The 15,379-nt window shown below is 34.9% G+C and overlaps 1 protein-coding gene across 1 annotated transcript; it reads left to right on the top strand.

The window, feature by feature from the left end:
• The first annotated feature begins 296 nt into the window (after positions 1 to 296).
• Positions 297 to 15,041, top strand: LOC114134949 (immunoglobulin-like and fibronectin type III domain-containing protein 1). Its single transcript, XM_028001841.1, has 24 exons — positions 297 to 348; positions 1,957 to 2,043; positions 5,477 to 5,599; positions 5,697 to 5,836; positions 6,466 to 6,565; positions 6,654 to 6,677; positions 6,811 to 6,865; positions 6,950 to 7,145; positions 7,441 to 7,554; positions 7,648 to 7,810; positions 7,900 to 8,172; positions 8,328 to 8,714; positions 9,346 to 9,470; positions 9,584 to 9,725; positions 9,807 to 10,100; positions 10,178 to 10,474; positions 10,757 to 10,933; positions 11,049 to 11,177; positions 11,313 to 11,621; positions 12,289 to 12,374; positions 12,457 to 12,649; positions 13,705 to 14,001; positions 14,460 to 14,786; positions 14,911 to 15,041. Exons 2-24 carry the CDS (start codon positions 2,004 to 2,006, stop codon positions 14,913 to 14,915), a joined length of 3,996 nt encoding a protein of 1,331 aa, XP_027857642.1. The 5' UTR covers positions 297 to 348; positions 1,957 to 2,003; the 3' UTR covers positions 14,916 to 15,041.
• The last annotated feature ends 338 nt before the right edge of the window (positions 15,042 to 15,379 follow it).

Genomic DNA, 15,379 nt, shown 5'->3' with positions numbered 1-15,379 from the left:
TAATAGTGATGCATAGCAATTTATCATAGTTTTACATTCCTGATATTAATATATATTGCTGACATTTTTCTTTATGATCTTAATATAAATGACTTGATATATCTAGTATCAGTTTGAATGAACAGTTATAAAGATTGTTCAGTGCCAACTGGAGAGTGATCGCTTTCCTAGAGATATCATTTTGTGCTGTGGTAAAATAGGATTTACAAAGTGTCCATGTAAGGAGTTATTAAGCATACCAAACTTTAATCACCAAACAAAAAGGGGAGCCACAGCTGTAATATCGCCTAGCGAGAGGAGCAGAAGTTAAAACATGTTTATCTGAGAAAAACCAACTGAGAGCTGAAAGTAAGTGTGATTTATTATTAATTCAGAAAAAAGATATATGATCGGTAATTAAGTATAAACTCTTCTATAATTGGAAAACTGAAACAATGTTTTAATTAGTTCTTAAATTATTCAGATTGTCAGAAAACTAGCAGAATTATTGAAACAATTTGATAAAAGAGGGTTAACCATTCAGATTCAATAGTTCCAACTTGTTTTTGTCAAAGTAAATACTGTGTTTGTCATTCCATAGACTTATACAGGTAGATTTCATTGACATTATTGGAGAACATATTTATATGTTACATGCTATGCTAAAGGAATTTTGTTCATAGCAAACTGAAGGAGTCATAATGTCAAATGCCAACATAACTGGCAGAAACATGATGTACTCTCAAACATTTAATACATTCGATCACTCAAAAAGCAAAAATCCAAAGAAATAAAGCCTGACATGCTATAAGCAGGTTTATAACATAGCTTGAACTTCCTGAAAACACCCTTGCTTATGATCAAAGATTACAAAAAAGAAAGTGACAGAGGAATGTGACCTTTACGAGTGAGCAGGAGTCTGTGATCATTTTGTCAAACAGAATTTGTGACACATCAAAGGTTTAATATATTTTTTCCAAAGCCATAGATGTTGAAGGACATTTGCACCTTTTGAAAAATTACAGTCTTTTTAAATCTCAAAAAATTCAGAACAGCAAAGAAAACCTCACTGAAAAAATTTTTTTCCAACTCTTTCTATTTTGGCTTTTACTTAAAAAGTCTTTATTCTCTGCTTATATCAGAATCGTTGAACTACGAAAATAGTGACCGCTACACTTCCATTCTTCTAATTTACTGGAATTTGTGGAATGGCATTTTATACTTTGTTAAAATTTCGTCATAAAACTAAATAAAATAAAGATTTATTTTATGCTTCAAAACCATACAGCGTTTATAGCTGTAGTATGACAAAAATCTACTAAATTTTTTTTTAATAAAGACACAAAACAACCTAAGGCATGAAAAGGCTTAATGTTAACTTAAAATGTGCCTCTTACTTGTCTGGTTGCTACAACATGCCTTGCTATGTTTGGTCCCAAAGCAGTTAAAATTGCTGGCCAGCAAGGCACTAGGTGGGATTTCACATTCCTCATTTACAGTTTCCCAGTTTGTCTCCAACTGTCTCCACAAGTCACGCAGCACTCAAGCCATCCCAATTGACAGACTGATGTCATATGGCAACATTTGCCACCTGAGAAGCTTCAAGGCAGTGTTTTAAACCTTCCCTGTGCCATGGCTCTGTTTTTAGGTGTGACACTGGGTTTATTAGAAGCCACGAGGGAAGAGTCGCTCAAGAATGTTAAAAACTGTAATGACTAAATAAATTATGACTTAATTCTCCACTAATTATTTTCTCCCTTTTTCCCCATTTTAAGGTTTAACAAACATACATACAATAAGTGCTATATTGGCAAACTTGAAATCAAAGATCACGATTAATAATAAAAAATATTATATAAATATGAACAAATTAAGAAAATGACTCAATATATACAATAGATAATAAATTAAGAAAAGGAAACACAAATAATGTAAACTGCAGTTCAGTTTTTATAATTCTTTTTTTTCCTACTTTCGCCAAAAGACATCAAGAATTCAGTCACAACCAACAAACAAAATCTACAATGAGTTCTAAAATTCCCCAAGAGCAACCAAAATGCTCAGGTAAGTTTAATTACTTGTCTTTGTAGCCGTTGTTGTTGTGTGAGTTTTGTTTTCTGGATGGACTACTTGTTGGAGCAGTTAGCATAGGTGCCTTGCAGCAAAATGGCCTTGGGTTTTTAATAGGGTGTTTCTACATGGAATTTCCATGTTTTCTCAAATACATGAGTAGGTTCCTTTTCGGTACTCCAGCTGCTTCATCCAGTCCTAATTATTAAGTTAAAATGTTTTGATAACTTGTTCTCATGGATATCAGTGTGTGTGTGTGGATGATTGTTAGCAAAACATTTGGAACAATTATGAGACAATCAATAAAGGATTTCCAAATTGTGGAAATTCACAGGTTTATATGAATTTTGTGTACCAGGTTTGGGAATTTATTCAGCATATTTATTAGATAACTGTGTGCTAAATATCACTAAATTATAGACATTAGATATTTAAAAAATGCTCATAAATACAACACACCAGCCCCACTACTTCGCTCTGAAGACAACTCTGAGAACCCTCTCACTCCATTAGTAGCATACTTGAAAAAAAAAAAACAAAGATAAAATTGGAGACTTTGAAGAAAATCCATTAGAATTACACCTCTGCCCCACCCTAACCATAAAGGAAATCACGAATCTGAACTGGCATGCATGAGCAGAATAGGTGAGCAGTCAAAGTAATCCTCCTCTCGACACAATGTTGTTCTTTCTGGCTTATCCCACATGTAATTTTACGAGAGCAATGACCTGCATCAGTGACTGTGTGTAAATATGAAAGTGGAACATCAGCTGCTTCACAAGGACATGTTTTTTATTAGCTGATACGAAGGAACTGTTGTGTAGAAAGAGCTAATGATATACATGGCCTTCACTCTCATTTCGGCAGATGTTACTGCTACAAAAGGAAACAGGCAAATATGCTTAGAATATTATTTGAAATAACACACAATTTTTATGTAAACTATAAACAGTATGCTCACACTCCATGAATTGAAGCAATTAAGCTTAGAACAAGTACTGTTGAAGCAACTTTATCATTCACAACATTTTTTATTTTCATCGATACCAAATAGTAAATGAAACAATGTAAACAAGTATGCAGCACATAGAAGCTAATCCATCAATTCTAATATAATTCTAAAATGCTGAACTTAACTTATATATCGTCTTGTTTTACACATCTAAACTTACGATGTGTAAAACAAGACTATATAAAGAGTACAGACTTATCTATTCCTTAAAAGCAAAAATTACAAAATTAGCAATTCTTTTTCTGTAAAAACAGGAATATAACCAGAAATAAATATGTTATGTAGTTAAGATAAAAAGAAGATGTGATGGTATACATTTTATGTAGGAAATGAAATGTACCATTCGATTTTCTATTTTCAAGAAAGACTACTTCAAAGTGTCTTAAAGCAACACACAGTAATTCTCAAGGCAAAAAGCGGTGGCTCGGAATGGTTTATGCCAGGAATATCTGCAAGAACAGCCAGCACATTTTCTTACGGAAGATATCCTCAAGTTTGCTGCCGCCTAAATCCAACAGTTCTTCTGGGAGCAATTGGTATGCAGAAGAAAACGAAAGACTGCTATCAGAACAGACGTGGATTTTGAGAGAATCAATGCTTAAGGAACAAGGTTACAAGAATCCTCCCTGCATTCAGATGATATAAGAACATAAACCATCCCCCCTGGAGAGATGACACACAATTTGATGAATATTCAATGCATGTCCTAAAGCTGCAGTACGCCAGCTGGGGAAATAATTATGCCAAATTCATAGTCTAAAAATGACTCGTAGAGGACAAAGTGCAATAATAAATAAGCTGGACTTAACTGTATATTTGTAAAAAATAATCACTTGCTTATACTAATTTGACTGATTTCCCATAAAATCATGTTCACAATATCTTTTTTTTTCCTAAGTAAGCTCCTAGCAAGTTTGTATATAATTTAAACAAAACAAGTGTGAAAACTTTTAGTGTCAAATAAGTCGTAGTCAGCAGAAGTTTGTTGGCAAGTTTGACTCTTCACACAGCAGTGCTATATGGTAAGTAGATCATTGATCTATTCATGTAAAGCAGCAGAAGAGATGCACTTAATGTGCTAGCTAGAGGGTAACAGGAGCAGTTCAGAGGTGATGCACTGAAACAGATGGTCTGCTGGTCTTTGTGTTTGCAGCAGCTTTTGGTTAAATCTTATGTTGTCTACTAAGCTATCACACACATTTAAAACAAGGCTGGAAAAATTATGAGAATATATATTTATTTGAGCAAAAATGTATACATTTGTAAATTTTTGGCTGATTTAGAGATAAAAAAATAATTTTAAGAACTGACAAATAAAATGGTATCTTAATCCATCAAATAAATAAACATGTTTTGTCATCATGTAGACAACTATAGGTATTGGCAAAAAAGGAAGGTCAACAGTGACCCCTGGTGTTATCCTGATGTTAAACTGCAGCCAGCACATGTGCAAAAGTATTGAAATCAGTTGAATTTCTTTACATTTTATCTAGTGACAACTACAAATGTCAATGCGTTTTATTGGGCTAACATTTGCTAGAAAAGCACATAATACTGCTTAACTGAGCCAGGGAAAATTTATGAAATGAAATTTGTAAAATTATTTAAAAAATGTATAACCTAGACACGAATTCACCTTTGCACAATTGTAAACTTACCAACACATAGCCATCCACCAAAAATTAGAGTCAAGCAGGGAGAGCATTAATCAGTGAAAAACCAAACAGGGTCACATTAACTCTAGAAGAGGAGCAGAGATCAACAGCTCAGGTAGGAAAATCTGGAGAATTCCACTCAAAGGTTTCCCAAAAACAATGCAGGGTAGGCAGCAAGCATGTAGAGGAAGGTGCACTGGTGATGGTTGTGGAAGTATCATAAAAAAAAAAAAAACGAACAATAGTTTCCCTAAAATTCTAAAATTATATGCAACTTGTTTAGATGTATTACTTCAAATATTAAACTTTGTTAGAGTTTGGGGATATAACATGGCAAAATTTGAAAGCATTTTAGGGGTAATAAATTAGAAACAAATGTTCTCACTGTGGAGTTTACGCCAGATTATATGGAGATTAATGTTGCTGCTTAAATAAATAGATGAAAATTAGGTTTCGGTTTATGGTTAACATTAGAAATTTTAAGTTAATCTTACGCTCAACCTAATTTCAATCAATTTTAATCTAATTTCAACTAAAAGTTTAGTTTTACACATATTGTAGATAGCCCAAAATTAAGTACATTCTTTACCTCACTCTGGGTTGTGATGGCGATATCTGCATGCTGCTGTCAGTTGTTTTACCAGCATATTATTTCACTTACAGTCCAGACCAAAAGTCCAAACCTTTGGTCTGTACTGTACATTCAAATATACAACTATGATTCTTCCATATTAAATATATTTTCTTTAAATCCCAACAGTGGCCATCAAGAAAAGGTCCCGAGTCCCTGGGGTTATGATCACTCAGTTTGTAGAGCGACTTCCTGCAGGAAAATCTGCACCAGATTTTTCCAGGAAACCAATGACTACAAATGTTCAAGAGGGTAAAGTAAAATACTGCACAATATACTAAAAAAAAACTAAAATGGTCAAATGCCACTTTTGCACTGTCCCATCTGTTGCTGTTTTAACTTCCTTCAGGTAAAAAAGCCTTTTTTAAAGCTATGGTTAGCGGCGAGCCACCACCAGCTGTTACATGGACTCGCAACAAGGGTGAAATGGATGATCAAGAAAAGTACAGCACCAGATATGACAAACGAGCTCAAGAACATGTTCTTGAGGTAAATACAAAAAAAAAAAAAAAAAAAGATTTCTGCTTTTGTCAACATATCAAATCCAAAATGTGTGGTGATAAGTTGCTTTTATATTAACAGCATTTCATATTTTTACAATTTATAGCATTTTATATTTTATTTTATTTTATCTACAACTACTACTCAGTGGTAGTTGTTATTGTGTCTTATCTCTATGCTGTAACTGCGAAGTAATTTCCCTGTTGGGATGAATAAAGTACTTCTATTCTATTCTATTCTTTTAGCAAAACAAATAAACAGCAATATTCAAAAAGTCTGAACATCCAATTTCCAAGACACAGCTTGAAGTAAAAGTTGGGAAAAAAGAAGGATGACTATATTTTTTTCCCTGCAGAAGAAATCCCCTTGCAAATCTGAAATCCTCTTATTTTCCAACCTAGGGCAACATGTAGTACCTGAAATCCTCAAATAAATAATCACATTATCTATAGAAAAATTTAAATTTCCTTAAAAATACAGATTTGCTTTGAAATTCATTGCTTAAAGAAAAAAACAGTTAAGACTTTAAGACAGCTATAAAGTGTTACTGTTCTGGGGCAAAAAAAGTATTTTCTTGCACCTCTACTGAAATGTTATTTTTATTGTTACTTTGTCAGATAGTAAATGTTAAACTTGAACAAGCGGACAATTACAAGTGCTTTGCAACAAATGAGTATGGACAAGCAGTCTGTGCAGTCACCCTGAATGTTGTTGAAGGTATGAGTTCATATTTTCATAAGACAAAAGAATTTTACTACACCACAGTTAGTTATTTGTCCTTTTTGTTGCTGTGTTTCTTAAACAGGCTTCAAGAAGAAACCACAGAATGGTACGAAATGTAAATACTAAATAAGAAGATGCATATTTTTTGTCTGTCAAGCAGTAATTACTGAATGATGTGCCTTTCACTTACTGACTTTAATAAACTTTTTCCCTCTAAAATGATTTTTTTTGCTTTTTAGCAAATGGGTCAAATGAGCAGGCCACACAAGATTTCAGATCCATGCTTAAGAAAACGTAAGTTCACCTCTAGTTTAAGAATTATCAGTCATTTAAAACTATAAAACCTAAAGGAAGATATTTACTTTTCTCTCTTTTCAGAACTGTAGCCACCAGGAAAAAACAACTCCCTCAACAAAAAGAGGGAGAAATTGATCCTAAACTCTTGGAACTGCTTCTGAGTGCACCAAAGAAAGACTATGAAAGAATCTGTTTGGAGTTTGGTATTACCGACTTCCGCTGGTTCCTGAAGAAACTCAAACAGATAAAAAAGGAGAGGGAAGATGAGCAATCAAAGGTGCTGACTGAAATTATTAATGACTGTACAAATAGTGAGAATACATTTTCAACCAGCAAAATACATTTTTCTGACAGAAATCAATTTGAATTTTGAGTTGCACCTTTTGTCAGAAAACCAAGACACATTTGCTTGATTTTAGTCATTTCTTTTTTTGCATGAGGCGTTTATGCCCTGCAGCTAAAACAGGGCATAATTATATATTAAAAGGCATACATTCAGTACTATGAGTTGCCAATAGTAAGCAACTCTGCAGCAGTATTAATGCTTTTTTTTTTTTATCTTTATGTCATAGGTTGTAGAAAATCTGGACAATATTAAACAAATTGAAGTGAAACCATCTGGAAGAGCCGAATTTAGCTTCGATATGAAACTACGAGATCCCAACAGTGAAGTTAATTTATACAAGGTGAATTAAAATGTCTTATTTAAGCATAAAAACAACATCTGAATGATCAAAAAAATCTTCGATAAACAAAATAAAATTCTTATTTTTGACAAGGATGGGACCTCGATTCCATATGATGACGACAAAAACTCAAAGCACAGCCTTCAGAAAACTGGAATAAACTATCTTTTCAGCATCAAAGACCCTCAGCGAGAGGATGCTGGATTTTATCAAGTTGATGTTGAAGAGACCAATGTTCTTACAACAGACTTTCAAGGTAAGCCCTAATTATTACACTTAAATTCAATACATCTATATTGGGAATTTATTAGAAATAAAGCATTGTGCCTTTTTCACCTCTCTTAGTACCCGATGTGGAGTTTGTAGCAAAAATCAAGAACAGTAAAGTCACTGAGAATGAAGATGCAGTCTTTCAGTGCGTTTTGTCAACACCTCTCAACAAAATAACTTGGTCAAAAGAGGATGCATCACTGGAACATGGTGGTAAATATGAGATCACCATCTCAGAGGACAAACTTACTCACACCCTGAGAATAAAAGATTGCCAAATGGCAGATAAGGGAGCATATTATGCCATTGCTGGCATAACCTCCAGTAGCGCCTCACTCAATGTCCAAGGTATATTGACCTTTTTCACTAAAAAATATTGGTATATGTCTATATTATCAACTATAATTTAAATCTAATCTTTATCCAGAGTCTGTAAAAATTGCTTCATCTTGTCATTTCTGATTTTTTTTTCTCATCTTGCATGTGTGCTAACTATCATTCAGCTGATTCAAGTGGGCGTAAGGACACCAAACCCAGTGATAAGTCTAAGCTGATCTCAGAAGAGCAAGAGAAGTTTCCAAAAGAAAACACTGAAATGGACACAGCAAAGCAAACAAAGGCTGAAAATGATGGTACAGAAAAAGATGCACAGGAAAAAGTAGAAGATGGCAAAGAAGGAAGAGTAGGAGGGGAAGGTGGAGATGGTAATGGTGGAGAGGATAATGGTGAAGGTATATGTGATGGATCAGGAAAAGGAAACGATGGAGACAAGAATGATGAAGATGGCAAGAATAAAAACCTACTAGGAGATGATAAAAGCACAACAGATGATGGCAATAAGACAAAGAAGCAATCCAGAGCTGCTGTTTTGGTTTCCGACTCTGCCATAGGTAAAACTTTGATCAAATAATGAAAATTAGTTCACAAGTTCATACAAATGTGCTAGCTCCAAAATATACGTATCACTGACAGCGATACATGTACAATTATCACAGCTATTGACAAAAAGAACCCAGTTAGATGGAATAATGATAAACATTTTTAACTGTAATAAAAACTGTTAGGATAAATATCACCATCTTCTTAAAATGATGGGCCAAGTAATTTTTTTTGCCAAAAGTGATTCTTTTTTTTTTTTTTGCCTAATTAATCTTTTGGCCAAAAAAACCCCTTACGCATTATTTTACTTATGTTACAATACTTTAGTAGCTTCAGTGTGTGCACTATTTCAGTTCTTGAATCCATCTACTCATCCATAATAATATGCATTTATAAGATTAAATGTTTGACTTAGTCAGAAATCTATTTATCAAATTAGCCAAAAAGTGATTTGTAAGAAAATGTTCTGGCTTAAACAAATAAGAAAAGTGTGCCCGTCTGCAAAGAAGCCTGAAAAATTGGCCTAAATATTTAGATCTGAAAATGTTAAGATGGTGAGCGATCAGTTTTCATATGATGTTAAAGAGAGCAGAAGTTGTCTAAACGTTTTTTTCCTGTCATTATCCCATTGTCAAAATGCAGACCGAGGAGCTCAGTTTGTCAGAGGTCTGTCAGATATAAATGCCAAAGTCGGTGACCGAGCAGAGCTGTCCTGCAAACTAAACAGTGAAACCTCTGAAGGACGCTGGTATAAAAATGGAAAGCTGGTAAATCAATAAAATAATTGTACAGTACAGCTACAATGAAACCAATTAATCATTTACACAAAAATGTCTTAAGATTTTTCAAATTCTTGGTATGTTTTTGTCTATCCGATAAGCTGACAGAGGAAGAAGGCGTAAAGATAATCAAAGATGGAGCCTGTCACATATTAATGATTGAATGCTGTAAAAAAGATGACAATGCTGTGTATCGCTTTGAAGCTGAAGGACGCAAATCAGAGGCAACACTGAATGTTCAAGGTCAGAATAATAACAATTTTGAAATAAGATTTTAATGGCAACTTTGTCAAAAAAATGCCTGTTTTGTCTTCCACACTACAGACCCACCAAGACTCGACCCTGATGCTCTAGGTGAATTTACAAATCCTGTGATTGTTAGAGTAGGTGACAATGCCGAGTGGAAGCTGCCTTTCTCAGGTGGAGCACCAATGAACATACAGTGGTACAAGAATGATGACGAGCTTCTGCCTGCAGTCAATGTGAAAATTGACACTTCAGACACTGAGAGTCAACTGCGCCTCACCAAATGTCAAAGAAAAGATACTGGAGAAGTCAAAATCAAAATAAAAAATGAGTTTGGCGTCATAGAAGCTGTGTCGAGGCTTATAGTACTTGGTAGGTGTACATTGACCAAAGAATAGATCAATCTTTTATCCTTAGCAAACCATAAACTCCACCCATTTTGCCAACAGACAAACCAACACTCCCACAAGGCCCTGTTGAGATAACAGAAAGTGCAGTTACTTCTGTTGAATTCAAATGGAAACCACCAAAAGACAGCGGTGGTTGTCCAGTTACCAATTATATCATAGAACGGCAACAGGTGGGACGAAATAAATGGTCAAATCTGGGAGAGATCCCTTTTATCCATAGCTACAAGGACACTGATGTGGACCCTGGCAGAAGATACTGTTACAGGATTAGAGCCAAGAATGCTGAAGGCATCAGTGATTACCTGCAGACAGGGGACATACCAGCTGGTGTATTACGTAAGTCTTAAAACAGAGCTAAATTTATATCTGTGAAAAAGTGTGATATATTGTGGCTAAAAGTACAAGGTGCTCAACCTTTGACACATTGATAAGACTTTAGCCATAGTAACAAGTCAAGTGTGAAATGATCAAAGATTGAAAAATGGTCATGGAAGGAAATCCCAGTGAGGTCCATAATCATGGAAATCATGCATAATCATGGAAAATCACTTGCTATGCTCATACCCAGACTTCCACAAAAAATAAACTAAATGTAAAAATCTATTCTTTTTGCAACAGGTTATCCTGGACCACCGACAGCACCCAAAGTGGCGAGTGCTTTCAAAGACTGTATCAACCTGTCATGGTGTCCACCCTGTGACACAGGGGGAACCAAAGTTATGGGGTACAACTTGGAAAAGAACAAGACAGGCACGAATTACTGGAGCCTTGTAAATCAAAATGGTCCAATTACAGGTATGACGCAAGCCACCACAGTTTAAAGAGCGATTGTTTTTAGCAGTATGTGGCATATGTCGACTTGAATAAAGATAGTGAGTGGCATAATAGCAGCTTTTTCCTTCCTTCTCAGATACAAAGTATGCAGTGAAAGATATTTTTGAGGGTGCAGAATATCGATTTAGAGTGTCTGCCATCAACCTATCTGGTGCTGGAGAACCCAGTATTCCATGTGAGGCAGTTATTGCAAGAGATCCTAAGAGTAAGCCAGCTACAAATTACTCCTGAATTGTGTTGAAGTTTTTTTTTGTTTGTTTTTTTACACAAAGAACATTAAAAAATAAAAATCTTAAAAGGGAATATAGTTATACTTTTATTTGCTTTGGTGTGCTTTCAGAACCTCCAGGCAAAGTGATAGACCTTAAGATAACATCTTCAAGTTACACTACATTGTCATTGGCTTGGACAAAACCAAAGGAAGTGAAAGGCGTAGAAGATGAAGCCCAGGGTTACTATGTGGAAATCAGACCAATAGAGAGCCTTGAATGGACCCGCTGCAATGCCACACCAATTAGATTAACTTCCTACACTGTGCTTGGCCTCAAGGCAATGGCTGCATACTGGGTGAGAGTAATTGCCACAAATTATGGTGGAAATGGGGATCCTCAAGGCTTTGATAATTACATCATTGCCATGCCACCTCCTGGTAAGAAGTCTATCAACACTACAAGATTGTTTTTTTCTGGCATTATGTAATGTCTTCATCAAAATATGTATTCAGTACTCACAAAAGTGTCTCACAAAAATTCTTCAAATGCCTGTAAGTTGTTGGTCTTTTTTTCCAATTAGCTTATAATTATGTAACATATAGTCACCAAATCAGTTTTTCTGGTCTTTGTGTAGTGCAATTTTGCAGTTTCAAAGTTGGAATAGTGAATAGTGGCAATTAACAATGGAATATGTTGACAAGAATAAAATTATGATTGTCCAAAACAAACAAAATTTGCAAAGACTTAATTAAAACCAACATAGTATTTTACAATTATTAAAGTAATTTGTTTTGGTAGATTTCTAGCAAAAAACATTCTATGCAACACAGTGAGAATCTTTGTGCTGAGGCTTCAGCTTTTTCTGAATTTGGTCATACTACACTGTGGATGATTCACCAGGAAGTACATTAGACCAATGAAATGTGTACAGTAAATATAACTACAGCACAGGATATGGAACTGATTTATGAACGCGTTTTGCACACACTATTTTTCCCTGACATACTGCCCCGACAGTACAAAATAAATAATGTAGCAATATTAATCTGCTATCTTGTAAAAAAAATTAAAAATAAAACTTAGATTTTTAAATTTAACATACAGTGAGACCAAGGTTCAAGGACCGCAACATGAAGACCTTGATGGTGGTGAAATCTGGAAACACTATTCGAGTCAACATCAACTTTGAGGTATAAAACCTTCTACCATGCTTGTGTGAAAATGTGCCTCATCCAATGTTTTTGGTCATCATTTTGTTTGTATTATCTACAGGCTTCTCCGATGCCTGATATTTCTTGGATAAAGGATGGAATTCCTTTGCTCAAACATGTGACTATAACCAATTCAGATAGAGGATCTCAGCTGTTAATTCCCACATCTGAGAGATCAGATAGTGGCATCTATATGATCACTGTCAAGAACATTGTTGGCCAGGAAAGCTTCAGTGTAGAAATCAGAGTTACAGGTAAAAGTCCAGCATTCAGATTTGGCTGCACATCTCAATGAACAGAGCAAAGCTTACAAAGAAATCAACCATAAGATTAAATGTTGAAGTGAAAAAACATCGATTTAAAATGTCTTATCAATATATGGATCTGTTCAAAAATATTGGTCCTACATAGGGATAAAAATGCAGATCAAGTCTGTAAAGCCAATTAAATGCATATAAAAGATCCCATCCTGCTGCCAAGAACTGCAGAAACCACAAGACACTTCTAACAGTTTTGTCCACACATAAGAACGCAAAGTTTGGAGTTTGTGTTGCCAAATCAGTTGTATATAGTTACATGTAGGATTTTACAGAACTCTTATGTAGTGTTTTAGAATTATTAAACTGTTCAAATTACATAACTAAAGGAATATTGTAACCATTGGTTTCAGATGCATTAGACCTGCACATATTACTGTCATTCAGTAATAAGGTCAAACTATAATTTCAGGGCATCATAACATGATGTTATTGCTTTAATTTAAAACAGAAAAGGAACAGTTATTCCTTCTGATGCTAAGGTAATATTACATGCATTATTACATTTAGACAATGTTATTTCTAAGATGTTTTATTGTCTTTTTGATTTTGATCTATAGACTTTGGTAAAACATCCACAAAATTTAGTGGTAGATCTTCTGCCAAATCTTACACTGTTTATTTTCCATGCATTTTATAGATCAGCACAAGCATGATGAAGGCTATGTACTAGTTTAGCCATCTTGGGTTACAGACATGTCATATTTAACTTGCTAACTGTAGTTTTAAAACAGTGTAAGCTTAACACATACTCGCTATACATTCAAGGAGAAAATAATAATAAAATCAGTCACTGCAGCATTTTTCTGGCATCTTATTAACCAAACTTTACACCACAGGACATTTTTGACAAGAAAAAAAATCTGATCAGGGAATAAACTTTTCAAAAACCTTTCACACTGGTAACCAATTCAGCTTTGAAGAAAGAAACCCAAAATTTAAAGGGGGCTTCATCAGCCTTTCTATATATCTGTGTCCTAATTTTCTTTTAGATGACCCTAAGCCTCCAGGCCCTGTAGAGCTGGAGGAGAACATACCAGGAACAGTGACTCTATGCTGGGCTCCATCTCCAGATGAGAAAAGAGATGACAGAATACACTACATGGTGTCCAAGAGGGACTCCTTCAAGCGCACTTGGAGGACAGCAGCTGACAATCTTTTTAACAACAAGTTCACAGTTGTCAACATTATGCCTGGGCGGGAGTACTACTTCAGAGTGTTTGCGAAAAACGACATGGGCCTGTCACCACCATCTGAGTCCCCTGTGTTTGCTTTAAAAAAGGAAAAAGGTTTGTGTGAATTTTGAGACAATTTAAAAGGGACAACAAATGAACGTAAAAATACATTCACGAAAAGAAATGCATATACATTTGCAATTCTAGTAATGGAAGTCATCTTTTAGTAAGGTGTGTTGGTTACATTTAATTTGTAAAATATATTTGCTTTTGAAGCAAAGCATGATTTTTACAACTGGCTCACTAAATGTGGTGCAAACAGAGAAAGTAACAGAAAGGACTCAACATCATGCATGGCTTTATATGAAACAGATTACTGTTACAGCAGTGATGACAAATATTTATGTAGGCATATTGTAAATAACTTAAGCCAATGCAGCATCTACTGAAATCATCTAAACAGTTCTAGTTATAAACAGCAGTGAGTAAAACATGTGGGGTCTTGATTTTTACTTTGGCATTACCAATACATCATGTTGTCTTGCGGCAACATTAATGAATTTATCTTTCAGGAAAGTTCAATGTTGACATGCCACAGATGAAAGCCCTGAATTTTGAGTCACCTCCATCATTCATTATCCCCTTAAAGAGACGCACAGCCCCTGAAGGATATGAATGCTACATGAGCTGTGCAGTAAAAGGTGACCCAGGCCCACGTGTAACTTGGTACCACAACAACATCAGCCTCAACACAAACACAAACTACCACATAACAAATGTATGTGGAGTCTGCTCATTGCTAATACTACGAGTGGCACCCAAAGACAATGGGGAATACAAGGTTATCATTGAGAACAAACTAGGTAGCGCGGAGTCCTCCATTACACTAAATGTTAGAGGTAAGCTATAAAAAAATTGTTTAAGATTCATGAAATGGAGAAATGTACCAAGATGTCACATTGAAACATTTGAGTTTGTGCTGCAAATGAAGCATGATCAAGATAAAAATGTGTTTCTTTACAGAATAAAGTGGACTAGTAACATCAAGAATCAGCCAGAAACATGAGATTCCTCACTGCGTTTCAAATCAATGATGGAAACTTGTATGGATTTTAAACTGCCACCCTTTTCAATAAAGTGATCCACCAAACTCATATGAATCTTTTTGTTTATCAAAGATTTGAAAATTGTAATAAGAAAAGTTGTGTTTGTTCCTTGCTAACCTTAGGCCAGCAGGTGTCAGTCAGTTATGGTAGGTCTGAAATTTGGTTTGATGACGTCAATATGAGAAGCTACAGACAGATAGGAGGAACCAAAGAGCTCTGTAAAGGTAAAGGCAAATCTTCTGAAGTTGGGATAGAATTAATTTAATTTCACATAATTACCACGGTAGAAGCCATTTGTTTGTTAAAATTTTATGAAATATATTTGTTCCATTTGATGTTTGTTGTGAATGAGGTATACTCACAAAAGAAAGAGGTCATTAGTCCAA

Source organism: Xiphophorus couchianus, chromosome 20, assembly GCF_001444195.1.
Source record: "Xiphophorus couchianus chromosome 20, X_couchianus-1.0, whole genome shotgun sequence".
In the NCBI taxonomy this organism is placed as follows: Eukaryota; Metazoa; Chordata; class Actinopteri; order Cyprinodontiformes; family Poeciliidae; genus Xiphophorus; species Xiphophorus couchianus.
This window is presented reverse-complemented; position numbering and strand designations above follow the sequence as displayed.